The sequence below is a fragment of the Penicillium longicatenatum genome (assembly GCF_028827895.1).
Source record: "Penicillium longicatenatum strain IBT 33135 chromosome Unknown contig_1_segment0_segment0, whole genome shotgun sequence".
Taxonomy (NCBI): Eukaryota; Fungi; Ascomycota; class Eurotiomycetes; order Eurotiales; family Aspergillaceae; genus Penicillium; species Penicillium longicatenatum.
In genome coordinates, this window is record NW_026643119.1 from 4,557,764 (window position 1) to 4,572,628 (window position 14,865).

At 48.9% G+C, this 14,865-nt stretch overlaps 6 protein-coding genes across 6 annotated transcripts; 3 read left to right on the top strand and 3 right to left on the bottom strand.

The window, feature by feature from the left end:
* Positions 1-335: 335 nt before the first annotated feature.
* N7484_002488 (uncharacterized protein) lies at positions 336-2,337 on the top strand (the record flags this gene model as incomplete). Its single annotated transcript, XM_057112908.1, has 3 exons — positions 336-1,406; positions 1,481-1,888; positions 1,939-2,337. 3 exons carry the CDS (start codon positions 336-338, stop codon positions 2,335-2,337), a joined length of 1,878 nt encoding a protein of 625 aa, XP_056977645.1.
* Positions 2,338-2,394: 57 nt separating this feature from the next.
* Positions 2,395-4,422, bottom strand: N7484_002489 (amidase family protein; the record flags this gene model as incomplete). Its single annotated transcript, XM_057112909.1, has 1 exon — positions 2,395-4,422. The coding sequence occupies one exon, from the start codon at positions 4,420-4,422 to the stop codon at positions 2,395-2,397; it is 2,028 nt and encodes a 675-aa protein (XP_056977646.1).
* A 293-nt stretch (positions 4,423-4,715) lies between these two features.
* On the top strand, positions 4,716-6,414 carry N7484_002490 (putative MFS allantoate transporter; the record flags this gene model as incomplete). Its single annotated transcript, XM_057112910.1, has 4 exons — positions 4,716-4,910; positions 4,958-4,988; positions 5,040-5,324; positions 5,384-6,414. 4 exons carry the CDS (start codon positions 4,716-4,718, stop codon positions 6,412-6,414), a joined length of 1,542 nt encoding a protein of 513 aa, XP_056977647.1.
* Positions 6,415-6,587: 173 nt separating this feature from the next.
* Positions 6,588-9,098, bottom strand: N7484_002491 (OPT family oligopeptide transporter; the record flags this gene model as incomplete). The annotated part of the gene is made up of 4 exons (XM_057112911.1): positions 6,588-7,031; positions 7,083-7,316; positions 7,370-8,784; positions 8,846-9,098. 4 exons carry the CDS (start codon positions 9,096-9,098, stop codon positions 6,588-6,590), a joined length of 2,346 nt encoding a protein of 781 aa, XP_056977648.1.
* A 1,833-nt stretch (positions 9,099-10,931) lies between these two features.
* Positions 10,932-12,689, top strand: N7484_002492 (Zn(II)2Cys6 transcription factor domain-containing protein; the record flags this gene model as incomplete). Its single annotated transcript, XM_057112912.1, has 2 exons — positions 10,932-11,020; positions 11,048-12,689. The coding sequence occupies 2 exons, from the start codon at positions 10,932-10,934 to the stop codon at positions 12,687-12,689; spliced, it is 1,731 nt and encodes a 576-aa protein (XP_056977649.1).
* A 109-nt stretch (positions 12,690-12,798) lies between these two features.
* N7484_002493 (uncharacterized protein) lies at positions 12,799-14,103 on the bottom strand (the record flags this gene model as incomplete). Its single annotated transcript, XM_057112913.1, has 1 exon — positions 12,799-14,103. One exon carries the CDS (start codon positions 14,101-14,103, stop codon positions 12,799-12,801), a length of 1,305 nt encoding a protein of 434 aa, XP_056977650.1.
* Positions 14,104-14,865: the final 762 nt, after the last annotated feature.

The following is a 14,865-nucleotide window of genomic DNA, read 5'->3' on the forward strand; positions in this document are numbered from 1 at the left end:
GATTCTGCAGCCTGATCTTTCACCTGCCTCGGCATCCTTTTTAGTTACCCTCGATGAGGATATTTATGAGGCGCTGTACCCTTTATCATGACGTGAACTGAAAGCATCTTCGCATATGTCTTACCACGCAATCCTACCTTCAGTTGAGCTTGCCGCAAGAACTGCCTATTCATGTTATCAGTAGAATAGATTCCCGACCCACTCGGAATGGACTTAGATAACTTGCAGCGAGGAGCCTATCATCTTGAACGGTGTCATACATTCCGAGTGGAGCCCGAAACCTTCTTATCAACATCCAGACTTTCTCCCCCGCACTCTCCTTCTCCAACTCCCGCATGTCGCGTCCGTTGAAGCAAAGAGAAATCGCCTGCGCTCGCTGTTTTCGTTTGAAACGGAAATGCGACCACGCCAAACCTACCTGTGGTGAATGTCGCCGCAAAGGCGCGGAATGTTTACCGGCCCGGTCTCGGCGGTGCGGGGAGAGCATCACAGTTCCATTGACCTACTTGAAGGAACTGGAGAGGACAGTGGCCGAACTGGAGGGCCATTCTCAAAAGACCGACGCACCGGTTGAATCGCGAGATGTCGGTGTCCAGACAGACCCAGTGACCGTGGATACACCAACCACTCCGTGCCTGCCATGGGAATGCCGAGATAAGCCACTGAATTGGAAACCGGACTTGATGTCGGATGACAGTACACTGGTATTGTTTGCTACACAGTCTCCAGACCGAATACTCAGACCTCCTTCCCAGATTTCATTTACAGACACATTCTCCTTGAACGAGGAAACTCTGGATTTCATCCGCCTCGATAAGAGCCCAATCTATCCATTGATCGGTGACGACTCCCCGTGGCTGACCGAGCTATATACAAGTATTTATTTTTCAATATCTCATCGCGAGTGGCCCTTTTTGAACGAGACCACCTGGAAATCATGGCAGAAAGATGACCTTTCAGGCGGACGAGAAGAATGGCAGACTTTCTTTCTGCGCATGGTCTATGCCATTGGCGCATCATTGTGTAGCATCATGCGGCGAGACCCTGCGCATTCTGTTCGGTCTCAAGAGCTCTATGCATCTGCCATGAATTACTACCCACACGTTGTGGGACATCCGTCGATGGTCCTGCAGGTTCAAGCCTCCCTACTGCTGATTGTCTACGCGCTACATTCTCCATCCTCGAATGAGATTGCCACCAGTGTGGCTTCCATCGTGCCATTCTGTACAGCAGCAATGACGGAGATTCGGAAATACGCACGAGCCAATCCCGATGGAGAGGTGACTGCCGCCTCGGGGGAGGTTTTGACGGAGAACATGTTCATTGCGTGCTATATGCTGAACGTGATAATTGCGTCTGGATGGGATAGGCCGGTTTCCGATGCATACAAAGCAGTAGAGGATGATGTGAGTGTTCCTGAGCATCCCTCTTCCCCTGTCTTTTCATCGGCATTCATGTAAACTGAACTGACGCGGGTTAGATGTGTACTCTGGGGGATATCATTCAACCCCCTGTCAATACAAATCCCGCACTCAGCCATCTTTTCCGCCTGCGAAAGATTCAAGCGAATATCAGAAGATCGCTGGAAAGGTCTCGGTGGCAACTGGGTGAACGAAAAGATGCCTTCAGCTCTTCTCTCAAGTTAGCTCTAGATGTATGGAGACAAGATATTCCTCGATATGGAATGGTAGATGTGTCATGCGGCTATTACCATCCTAAATGGATGGCAAAATTGTACGACTACAGCATCCTGATCTTGATGGAAGACAAGCATAATTTCCTTGATCATGAAGGAACAGAAGAGATTTTTGCCGCCGTAGTGGAGGTGTGTATGAAGTATCGTCGTTTGCAGGAGGAAGGTCATGTCTTGTGTTTTACGTGGTCAGCTGTGAGTATCGCAAATCCTGATCACCCAGCAGATCGGCTGATATCCTATAGCTCGTTTATCAATTCCGGGCCGGCATCATGCTCCTCTATCTGATCTGGGCAACAAGGTCAACAGCAGACAGTCCATGTCTGCACCAAAGCCAAACCTATAATTCCCCCGAGGCAATTGAAGCCTGCACAAAAAGCCTAGCTTGTTTTACCGACCAATGGAGTGACGCCCTTCCATATCTGAAGGTGTTTGAATTCTTACAGCAGATAATTTTGTGGGATTCAGACACAGCTGCCCCAGGGACAGACGTCGTGGACCTGGAGGAGGCAGAGGTTCATCTCGAGCGACTTAAGGGAACTTATCTCCACAGGGCCATTCTGGGCATGATTGAGGATATGATGTACGGGGGAGCTATACGATATGAGACGCTAACGGATGACCTTATGACGGGAATACCATGAAATGAGTTGGGACGAGCGTAATTTACATGACAATAACGGAATGAAACTTTGTATATTTCACAGGAGAATCAGCTTCCCGGCTGTAGACCCAGCATCGTCATGCGCTCTAATAAGGACAATAGTCTGCTTCAGTGCGGGACTGGTCCAATTTTCCCAGTGGCCATCTCGCTCGGAGACTGGGTACGTTATCATCAGGGACCATTGACTGCCTTTCACGGTGACATTGCATGGCTGACCATTGATATAACCTAGCATGCTTGTCACTGTGGCGCTATTCACAGATCCTTCGATCTGAACAACGACCTCTGAATCACGAATTTCTTTTGTCTGTGTCTCTACCATAATCTTCAGACCCTGGGAGGCATTATTTGGAGTAGAATCGCTAGCTAGAATGCGATCGGAGTCAAGGGCGGGCACAAGAGGCGGTTGAATGCGGGATTTCGTCGCCATTTCAAATGCAAACCCATATCGCAGGAGATTGGTATCTTCGTATGCTCTCCCAGCAAAAGTAAGACTTACAGGCATGTTTATATCCTCCATCACCCCCATGGGAATAGAGATAGTTGGTATGCCAAGATGACGTATGGGCCGATTCCCATTGGAGTACTTGATGCCATTGCTCCATGCATATCGAGAAGCTTCCTCGTCCACGTCGGCATTTGCAGCACCGATATCCGCGATAGCCGGGAAGACAACTGCATCGAGATTCAAATCATCCATCCACGTCTCGAATGTTTCTTTTCGAGCGGTTTCCAATGCCTGAACCGCTTGATGCATCCCAGGAATTTCGAAGATAGAAGGTGGTTTGTTCTGCGGATACTCGACAATCTCACCCCAGCGTGGTTTGTTTGCGGCCTCAGGTGTACCGAGTAAAGAGCCTGGTGCGAGGGGGAAGATGGTAGCGGGATCCACACTAGTCAAGGACTCGAGTCCCTTTTGCCTGTTTGCTACTAGGAAATCGTCCCACGCGTGTGATACAACTTCGCATCGTTCCTTAGCTGCCCATCCCTCTGGAAGATTTGCAACGGTGACAAGTTGGCCCGTGGATGCGTTTTTCTCATAGGATCTCACGAGAGGAAAATCCGTTTCGATAACTTCGGCACCACATGCTTCGAGAGCATGCCGGGCTTCTTGCCATAATTTGATGATTGAGGCTCGGGTGTGGACTTTGCTAACAGGTAAAGTAGAAGAGTCGTCACCTCCGATATACATCGACGGGACACCGATCCGTTTTCCTTGTAGTGAGGACTTGTCCTGTAGAATGGAGAAGGACTCGGGTCGAATTGTTGTCACCGAAGGCAGAGACACAATTTTCTGCTCATTGTAAAAGTCTCCCACTGGATTCGGGTCAGAACTGGCCAAAACATCGAGGACATAAAAAAGATCAGCCACTGTCTTAGTGTGCGGCACTAAAACGTCGCAGGTTGGGTAAAGAGGAAAGACGCCGCGGAGTGGGAGGAGCCCCTTGGAAGGCGTATAAGCAACAATGGCATTATTGGACGCAGGTGAACGACCCGATGAGACAGTTTCGGTCCCCAGAGAAAAAGCACAGAAATTGGAGCTTGTGGCCACCGCCGACCCATTCGATGAACCAGAAGCATATGCTGCGGCCAAGTATTCCTTATTGTAAGGACTCTCAGCGCGCCCCCAGATTCCGCGCTGCATCCCACCGTATGCCATGGCAGGCATGTTGGTCCTGCCGAGTAGAACAGCACCGGCACCACGGAGAAGCTGTACACAAGCGGCATCCTCGTTCGCGATCAGATGTTCGAATGCTGGGGAGCCATTAGCGACTACCATGCCTTTCACTTTGATGTTGTCTTTGACTAGAAAGGGGATTCCCTCTAGTGGCCGAGGAGGAAGTCCTGATGCCCGGTGCGCATCCGAAGCAGCTGACTCTTCGAAAACAGATGGGTTGAGAATGGGGATAGCACTGAGGTTGGGTCCATTGGCGTCATAGACGCTAATGCGACGCAGGTAGCGGAAGACCAAGTCCACGCTGGTGAGTGATCCTGACGAGAGGGCATCTTGAAGCTTGGAAATGCTTGCATCAAGCAGAGTGAAATCTCCGCGACCTGTTGTCATTTTGTGTAGAATGTGATAGTGTGTCTCACACAGGTTGAACTATTGAGATTATATGGTGCACTCAGCGGACTCGAGTCCGCTGAGTACACTGATTAGTCGATCACAAGTGGGGGACTCATTCCAAGCGGAGAGAGTCCGCGTATCTCTCAACAATGACCTTGTTATCATCTTGGCGACGATAACCCCCTCTTTCCAGGGATATTCTCGAGGTTATAAATTGAGCATGTTCTGATTCTGATTCGTGAAAGACATGAAAACCTTCATTTGAATCCATTTGAAGTCTCACGTCCACGATGAATCCAGATCTGAAGCACCAAGTGGGGAAGGTGGATCCGACGGAGAAAGCCAAAGACCCAGACGTTGCACTCGGTCAAGTGCGCGACATCGGAGCCGGTTTGTATGTGGAGGCCGAGCAATTGACGGCAGAAGAAGTGGAGCAAGAAGGAGCAAGGGTTCTGCGGATCATCGATTGGAGACTGATGCCCATTGTGCGTATGTGTTTGCATCTTGCAATCGCGGACTAACCAGCCTCCAGCTTTATGTCACCTATGTGATTCAATTCCTGGGTATGGACCACCTGCCACTTTCCTGAATACGAGACTGACGACTTTCCATAGATAAGCTGTCTCTTAACTATGCGTCGGCATATACCTTGAAGGCGGATCTGGGGCTCGAGGGTCAGCGATACTCTTGGGTCGCCGCCATCTTTAATTTTGGATATCTCTTCTGGGCTATTCCATCGAACCTTTTGCTCCAGAAACTTCCCGTTGCGAAGTATATGGGCTGCATGCTCTTGCTGTGGAGTGTCATTGTCATTGCGCACATCGGAGCGACCAATTATGCCGGAATCCTGGTGCTCAGGTTTCTGCTGGGAATGGCAGAAGCCGGAGTCAGTCCATGTAGTATGTGGGAACACAACTCGAGTTATACATTCGTCAGCTTGCTGATATATGGAAATCAGTGATGGTATTGACATCGATGTTCTACAAACGTTCTGAGCAGCCTCTCCGTATGGCCATCTGGCTGAGCGCCAACGGTATGGCAACGATGGTCGGAGCACTGTTGGGTTTCGGTCTCGGTCATACGCACGATGGCGCTCTTCAAAGCTGGAAGCTCATTTTTTTAACGATCGGGCTTCTGAATTTTGTTAGCGGTGCCGTGTTCCTGTGGCTGATGCCCGACTCGCCCAGCTCGGCGAGGTTCTTGACCCATCGCCAGCGCCTTGTGGCTGTGCGGCGGGTAGCGGAGAACATGATTGGAGTGAAGACGCGGGAAATCAAACCAAGGCAAGTATTGGAATGTTTGTATGACATCAAGGTGCTCTGCTGTGCTGGAATCGGCATTGCTTGTGGTGTCATCAACGGCGGCGTATCCAATTTTGCGTCCTCTCTCATTGAAGGCTTCGGATTCAGCGGGATTTATGCGACAATTCTCCAGTTGCCACTCGGTGCCATTGAGGCGCTTATAGTTCCGGTCTGCGGGTTAGTTGCGACCTTTGTGCCCAATTCACGCTGCATTGTGCTCGCCGTCGTGTGTCTGATCCCATTCGGCGGTTTGTTGGGGATTCGCTTCACAAGCCTTGATCACCGCTGGACTCTTGTCGGTTGTGCTTGGCTGCAGTATGTGGTTGGAGCTCCAGTTATTGTATGCTGGAATCTCCTATCTACAAACGTCGCTGGTCACACCAAGAGAGCTTTCGCTAACGGCATATGGTTCACGGTTTATGCTGGTGGAAATGTGGCAGGAGCAAATATCTTCTTTGCTCGTGAGGCCCCGCGTTACATCTCTGCCTTGACAGGGCTCTTGGTCTGCTATGCGGGGATATTTGTGCTGTCTGCAGTGGCATATGTGGGAATGCGATGGGCAAATTCCCAGAGGGACGCCACTTTGGCTACCAGTGAAGTACCGGATGACCACGGCTCTCAGGCGATTTTGGATGGATTCAAGGATATGACGGATATAGAGTCCAAGAACTTCCGATATGCACTATGATAGATACTTGAATTTATTTCGGATAGGAAATCTTAAATACATACTTGATTGATAGGATACCGGCATGCTTAGTCTAGTTCTGAATGAAACTGCTAGCGTATATATCCGATACTTCGTGGCTATAATAATGATGATTGACCAATCTTTCATTCCACCAATTGACCTAGACCTCCCTAATCAGTATACAAACACAGATCATAGTTCCCGTTTTCATTATTTCCCCAGTAAGTTGGGAAGGAAACCGATTTTCCGGCCGCTCCAAAAATTGCAAATGACAAGATAAAGATAATGATCGAAGTACCGCCATCCAGCGCGGCCGAGACCAGATAGTTGTATTTGATAAAGATGTTTGGGTAGTAGCGTCTCAAGTACCACTGCGATCCAAATCCGATGATAAAGAACGACATGATGGACGAATTAATGCCCACGCAAAGGTAGGAAATATAATAGATCATCACTGATGTGTTAATATTGTTCAGACCGAGCGACGGGAATCGTTTGTGGAGGAAGTAGAAAGGAAGTGGCGTTATAAAGCCAACAAGAATGATGATGCTGCACCACTGGTAGCGCGAACCGACAGAGAACAACTCGTGGGCTAGACCTCCCCATGCGACGGACTGCAGCAGTGGTTAGTCAAAATGGAAGACCCGGCCTTGGAAATTACATACCAAGGTATTGTACTGCTGGGGCTGTTGACCAGACCAAATGTTGGTACCTTCGACCGACAGAAGGATCTCTCGCTGATTGGTAACAATGCTGTTCATCATGATATAGTTGAAAATAGCACCAATGAAAGTGCCGATCATTTGCATGGTGAAAGTGACACGAGGGGCCAAGTGACCGTATTGAGCGAGCTTAAGGTCTTGACACAACAGCGAACCTTGAACTACGGAGTTGTAGCCCTAAATTTGAAATTAGCTTGCAAGCGCATGAGAACTCTGGGTATAATACTCACATAAAGCGTGAAATACATATTAGCAACAGGGTTGCCGGGTTGGATATATCCTCCGATCAATTGTACAATCGGCTGGATGATAAAGGCAATCCCGGTTGTCGCCTGCATGGCTCCAAAAACCAGCAAAAACAGCCATGCAACTAAGCACGACACTAGGAATCCCCACCATGGCAATGTTGAATCTCCCTTGTAGAGACATATCAGCGCCACAACGACGGAAAGTGCTAGTACACAAAGGTACCACCAATCAGGAACCGCCTTGTAGGCCATCATCAGCTTGTAGTGAGGATCATAGTTTTCCTGCTCGGGATCAGGCTTTGCCTCGTCCCGCCAGAAGGTCGGGTTCCAGTTTTTGGGATTGAATTTCTGTGCGAGATTTTGCCAACGGAAGATACCCAGGACCGTCTTCATTTCTGGCCAGTGCCAGAGAAGCATATGCATGATACCAGCGGAGATGCACATATTGGACGTCAGAATATTGATAACGTATGTGGCCGCAAACCACGGTAATCCCACCGTGGCCAACGCGTCCTGACTAATGCGATTGTCGGAGCCAATGACTAGAGTCTGATTCCATTGGAGTTGGTTTTCCATGGTCGCATTCTCACTGAAAAGAACCTGGGAAAGGAATGGGAAGTTCTGTGCGTTCCAGATGTTACCGTAGTAAACACCAGAAAACACCACAATGCATAAGATCACGCCCACTCCTTGGCTGATCAGACTATCGACTGGGTAGTAGAGTGGAGAGTAACCCCCAGAGATGTAATCCCAGTCCAAGCAGAGGGAAAAAAGGCCCATTCCTTCGTTTCCACTGGCACCACCAAAAACGTTGGTAAAGACAGCGCTCTTCTGGTTGGCCAGACAAAAAATGCTCACTCCTGTGAGAATGGGCATAATCCACTCTGGAATGATCTCCCAGCAAAAGACAAGAGTAAAGACAATCCCGAATACCTTGAGAGGTTTCCGAGTCACGGAGCGAGGGCGATATAACGTTTCCAGCATGTTATTCACGGGAAGGTTCTGAGGCCACATCATGGTCTTCGGGTAGACAAGTGTTTTGCGCATCAATCCGCCAAAGCCATAACCCAGCATTTGGGACGAGAATAAAAGGAAGATCGACAGCGCACCATTTAGCTTCGCATCGTAGTAGAGTCGCTCTACCGCCAAAAGTTCGATACCAAGCGCAGCAGTACTGGCTGAATTTGCCATGATAATGATAGCCAGATGCTCTTTGACGTTGAAAGGCTGAGGATTGAACCATTTCCCAATCCATCCTTTTCTTGGGATAATCATTGACAGACCCTCGCCGAGGAGATATGCGAGGACGGCAACGAAAACGGTGGATACCGCAACGGTTTGCGGCTTAAAGTAGTAGATGGAGGAGATGGTACCGCCAAACACCGCTAGACCAATACCTATGGTCAGTGAGTCAGCAAGCCGGTTCGGATTTCGAGCGTTGAATGGTGAGTAAAATACCCAGAAACCAGGTGCGGAATGTGAAACAGTTCAACGTAGGATCATCTTGAACGTGGAGTGTCTGTGTGAGAATGTCATCCTGGTTGGCTGGATGATGAATGTCCACCTCTTCTCCTTCGTCCACCACGTCCACTGAAGGGTCGGCGCTGATGTCCACGGAGACCTTTTTCTCGTCGACCGTACAAGGAGCCAAGGGCTCCTGCGGAGAGGAGACCTCGCCTTGAGGACGAGGGCTGACTTTCAAATCTGGCATGACGACAATATGCCCAAAACAAAAACAATTCGCTCGGCAGGGGAGCAAGCGACATCTTATAGGTAGTAGACCATCACCGCTAAGATGACCCCAAGAAAAGCCCAACGCCACCATGGATCAAGCGCTTGGATCGCAAGTCTTATCAGTGGCTAATGGCAATTCCTTGTTGTCACGCAATCTTCCCCGATAATGCAGGTGGAAGCGGACTTTACCGGGCGAAGTGGTAGTGGTTATCCTACATGACCCACTAAAGCTTGTCTTTTCAAGTGCCCCGGGATCACACAGGGGTGTTCGGACATAAGCATTTTGGCTGAATGGGCATGATTGGACAACCTTGTCCAATCAAAAGACTGGAGTTATCTCTGCTGCACGGATGGCCGACGCGTCTCCGAAGCTAGTCAGTTAGCGTCTGACGCTAAGGCAGATACCGTCTCTGTAAGTTGCAAATGACTTCTTTGTAAAATGGTCGGCAATTGGAAGAGAGCCAATCATTCCCCCCTTGCCACCCAAGTCGTGCTGTAGTTCGGTTTTATACTAAGCGAAGCTGAGGTATGTGAGCAGAACGCCTAGAGTTGGGGTTACTACTCCGTGGATCTAGTTCAATGTTCGGTCAGGATCACACCAATTGATGACATGTTTCTTAGATGATTTTAAGACAAGATAGCACGGACATAAAGCTAACATCGTCAGTGAGAAACCATGATCTGCAGGTATTCGGCTCGGTGGTAATTCAAAAACGAAATTTTGAAAGAAAAGGAATCACAATCGACTTCCCCGGAGAATGCCGTGGAGCGACTCCACACATTCAGGTGGCCCCTCGGACAAATTTGGAAGAGAAGATGCCGTAAAGAGTATTCCTGTGAGCTATTCGGGTGCCATTCCAGATCCCGCTTGATGAGCGGCACAAAGTACAGGAAATTGCACAGACCCAACAGACTCCGGATCTCGGTGTCCAATTCCACGGTCAGGTCCTCATCATCGACAGGACACGAAAAGTAACAGCTGTCTCAAGGGGATGTTCCGGGTGGTGACGCTCCAAACGTCAAGCACTTAGCAAGCTCGGCCTGCGGCATGGAGCCCATACAACCGGTGGATTGTCCGAGACAAATGTCTCTATTTATCGTTGAATTCAGTCGCGCTGGTTTCGTCGACCATACGACAACAGACCTGGCTGGGTTGGAGATGCAACCAACCGTCACTATGGCTTGTTCGAGGCACGTAAGTGAAATCAAAGGGAGCAGACGAGCAAGGGACTCCAGGCATGTCGTTAAAATTGGGGGTCTGCGGTACAGGCGACATCTTAGGAGTTGGGGTGTGATTAATTTGTGGCTGAGAGTCGCCGTTATGTTGGTCTATCTGCTGAATGGATATCGTCGGAGTTGATACCTCAAAATTGAAGACACAGTCAAGTTCCCGAGAAGGTGCGATTTGGGTTCCATATTTGGGCGGAGATGCGAGTTGAACAGATGGAGAGAAAAAGGGATGTCTGGAGTTGAAGGATGGGAAAGAGGAAGGAAAAGAGAGAGTGTGAGAGAGAGGTATGTATAGAGGGGTTTCAAGCAGACAAAGAAATGAAAGCAGTGTAATCTAGACGGGATGCATTATTGCCTCAGGTATCAAGCCGACCAGGTAGCTTCTGGGAATGCTTGTCTTCATGTCTGGTGAATTAACATAGTCAGGCAGGATATTCGTTCCAACTGAATATAACACGACACACCAAAAGGCGCCAGAAATTGCCGAACTCATAGTCAATCGCAAAATATGGTAGGCAAGGACGCGGGTTGCGCCCCTCATTTCAGGCACCTCGGAACCTTCCAAACTTCCCACCCCAACATGACCATTGACTTCCTGACCTACCGCCGTCTAGGAGCTCCCAAATCTCGATTGGGATGCACAACCTGCAAGCAAGTCGATCATTCAGTGTGAAGCGCGGGCTAACTATCGGCCAGGATCCGACGCGTCAAATGTGGCGAGGAGAAGCCAACGTGTCTCCGCTGTTCCAGCACAGGACGGAGATGTGAATACAAGAGAGATCGAGTCTCTTCCTTAGACCCTTCTACGCCGCCTACCCCAGGTTTTCACCGGCCCCTATCACTGTCGCCAAATGCGGGCGCGCGGGAGCGTCGTGCCTTTGAATATTACTTCCAGCATGCCGCTCGGCACCTAGCGGGTGGCTTGAAAGTGGACTTCTGGACCAAAGTCATTCCACAGATTTGTCGCAGTGAGCCTGCGGTGTGGGATGGCATGATAGCGATTAGCGCCTTATTCGAACATCCGAACCAGTGTTTGGACTTTACTCTTTTGAGGAACCGTCGCAAGGCCTCACATGGGTTAAATCAGATCCAACAAGAGGCCTTGACATGGTACTCACGATCAATATCCACTGTTCATTCACAGATCAGTCGTGGCAGTGTAGATCAATATACGGCCCTTATTAGCTGCGTGTTGTTCATCTGCGTGGAAACTATCCAGGGGCGTATGGAAGAAGCCTTGCAGCTATTCGGTCAAGGTGTTACCTTGATTGGTGATCTTCGAACTCAGCGCAATCATGGCAAAGCGCCTTTGAGCAAGGAGGCTCTTCTGGAGCACACCATTATACCTCTGTTTTTACGATTGGGCACAATGTCTCTCACTATTTCGGGGACGCAGCCCAGTGAAATCTTTTCCTTGATGGACAATAATATCGGCTTGGGCTTTTCATCCGTTGAGCATGCCAGGTCTACCATGGTAGTTCTCGCTGCGGAAGTCATGATTTTTGAACGCGAGGCAGTCATGCATCTAAGGGCAGTCGGTGCAAACTCTGTGGATACCGCCAGCATGATTGCGAGAAAACAAGCGCTTCAAACTCGGCTTCTCGAATGGAATGAAATTTACACGGATTTTTGCCGAAATCACTGTGGCCCTACCACCGCCGTTGAACCCGACCCTTTGCTACCCATATACTGTGCCGCTGCATCGATCACCCTGACTGGTTGTTTGACATCGCTGGAAACAGTGTTTGACGCGCACCTTGTGGATTTTGCGGCAATTGTCGAGCAGGCTACTTTGATTCTCAACGTCTCGAGAAGGCCAGACGGCTCCCAGCCACCATTTACATTCGAGTCTGGAGTTGGTGTCCCACTGTTCTTGACAGCCCTCAAATGCCGTCACTCGAGCTTGCGACGCAGAGCCTTGCAATTATTACGACAGGCCCCTCCATTGCAAGGATTTTTTAAGTGTGCGCCAAGTACTCTTATGGCAGCAAGCTTTATGACAATGGAAGAGAGTTATACCCCGGTCTTCAAATCGGTGAATGCTACGGTCGCTGAGCGCATTGAGAATGGCAATCCAGGTGGACTCCCAGGTTCACTACCGATGGTCAATGTGGCCGACCCACAAGACATCCAGGTTCCAGAAGAAGCCCGGATCCATTATTATTGCATTTTCAGACCCAAAGAGTGGTGTCCTCCGGGGGTTGCTCTTGGAGAAGTTGCCAAGTTTGGGTGTGGTCCAGATCAGCTCTTTCTACGCTTTTCAAGGAATCACTTTGACACAAACAGCAAGACTTGGCGAGAGATCTTTGAATGCATACCCCTGGGTGGCAGCCTATGAATGTTCTGTTTCGGATAGATATTTCTTATCTCCACGACTTATGATCATGATGATATCCCCATACGCCATCAGATCTTTGGCTCCTTGCATTTTGACTTAGAACAAGTTTCTATCTGATTGTCTTAGAGATTGCAATATGGCCGTTTTTCAGTCGGTTGCCATTCATAAAGCTCACCCACAGGTCTTTGAGATCTGATCCCAAGCGAGCTACATCCTCTTGGGTACTTTTTCCAATCAGCATCGGGGCAGTCTTCCAGGCATCCCATGCCCCGAGCACAAAAGGGATATCGATGCAATGACACGCGCCCAAGGCGTTGTCATCAGCAGCCCATTCAAATGAGTAACTTGTTGATATGCCGCCTGCGCGTAATGTCTGTTCATGAAAACGGAGTGATGGCCACTTGAAGTAGCTTTGAGTGATATACCAAGTCATCAGGGCCTCCACATACGGTCCAACCAGGGGGAGTTGAAGTAGACTCTGTGGGCCCACCATACTAGAAAATGGGCGACCGTCATGAGCGGTCCATCCAATAAGAATTGGAATGTTTCGGGCCACTTCGTTGATTCTCTGGTCAAAGCCCTGTTCCTTTGGTAAAGGATCAAATCCAAGCATTGGTGCAAACAGCATGACCTGCTTTTGCACAGGATCCATCAACAATTTCTTTTGAACTACAAGTAACTCGTCCACTGACATTGCTCTGGGGTCTTTTGTAAATAGCTTTTCTGCCATTGTTGTAACCAGTGGTCCGGTAGCTGTCCGTTCCTTCAATTCTCGCAGTGGCGGACTGAGTAGTATAGCACGATGGAACAGGCCAGCTGTATTCTTTGCAGCCATCAAACAAATAATTGAATCTGCACCGGCAGATTGCCCAACAAGAGTGACGTTCTGCGAATCTCCGCCAAATGTCGCAATATTCCCTTGGATCCACTGCAACGCTGCGCTTTGATCCAATAACCCCAGGTTGGCGGGTGCAATGCCATCCAAATGAAGATACCCGAAAACACCTAGACGATATGTGATATTCACGCAAACAATTCCGCGTTGTGCAAGATCAATTCCCTGGTAGCAGTCTAGGTCCCCAGACCCAGAAATATATGCGCCACCATGTAGCCAGACCATGACTGGAGCCTGGGTCGCATCTTGCGGTGCAGTTATAGATAAGTGCAGGCAGTCTTCATCCATGCCATGGCCTTCCGTAAGTGGGCCCATCACGGCTTCCAATCGGGATGGTAATTGAGGGCATATTGGCGCACGGGTTGTACAATCAAGGACATCGGACCAGGTGCCGGTGGGTTGCGGGACTTGAAATCGCGAGGCTTTGGCGTAGGGAATACCCCGCGCGTGGATAAGAGTATTCTCAAGGCGTAATACTTTGATAGGCCCTGTCGGGAGCTGTATAATCTTGGGGCCCATCTTTCACATGAGTTATTGGAGATGCATTGAAATTCCAAGATTCGTTACATGATAAACGTGTTAATGTGGTGGAAACCCCGAGTCGGCAGATTCGACGGATCCATCCGAACGGTGCGGGGAAATGTCAAGTTCGCAACCTTGAAAATAGAAGGGACAATAGGCCCTGGAGGTATCAACTTATCAAGTGGTTTCTGGAATAACATAATGAAATTAGCTGAAAAAAAAAAAATAAAATAAAATAAAAAGAAAGAAGCAAAATAGAATGGAGCAATGGCGGATCGAACGCCAGACCTTTCGCATGCAAAGCGAATGTGATACCACTACACCATAACCCCATTTGGTTGGGGGATCCACTTTATTTGAACACATCATTACAGCGCGCATTACCAGATACATTCATCAATGTCCTTTATGGGACTGATGCTTTTCCCTTGTTACAATTTATGCCTGACACTTGACTCTTTTTTATCGGTTTTCTGAATATATCACTAAATACTAATTTTTTTTTTTTTTAAAATACATCTCGTTATACTCAAGATTTAGTCTAGGGAAACCATCTAAAAGAAAATTGACTAAAATCAAATAGGCACTTCCAAGAAGCAGAACTAAACAACCAGGAAGGATCCTCAGTGCAGACTGCTTTGGATCCTTGAAGATAGTTCAAAAGGGGAAGCATACTATCAACTGATGGGGTTGTGGTTTAGTGGTATAATGTTCGCTTTGCATGCGAAAGGTCCGGCGTTCGATTCGCCGCTGCTCCAT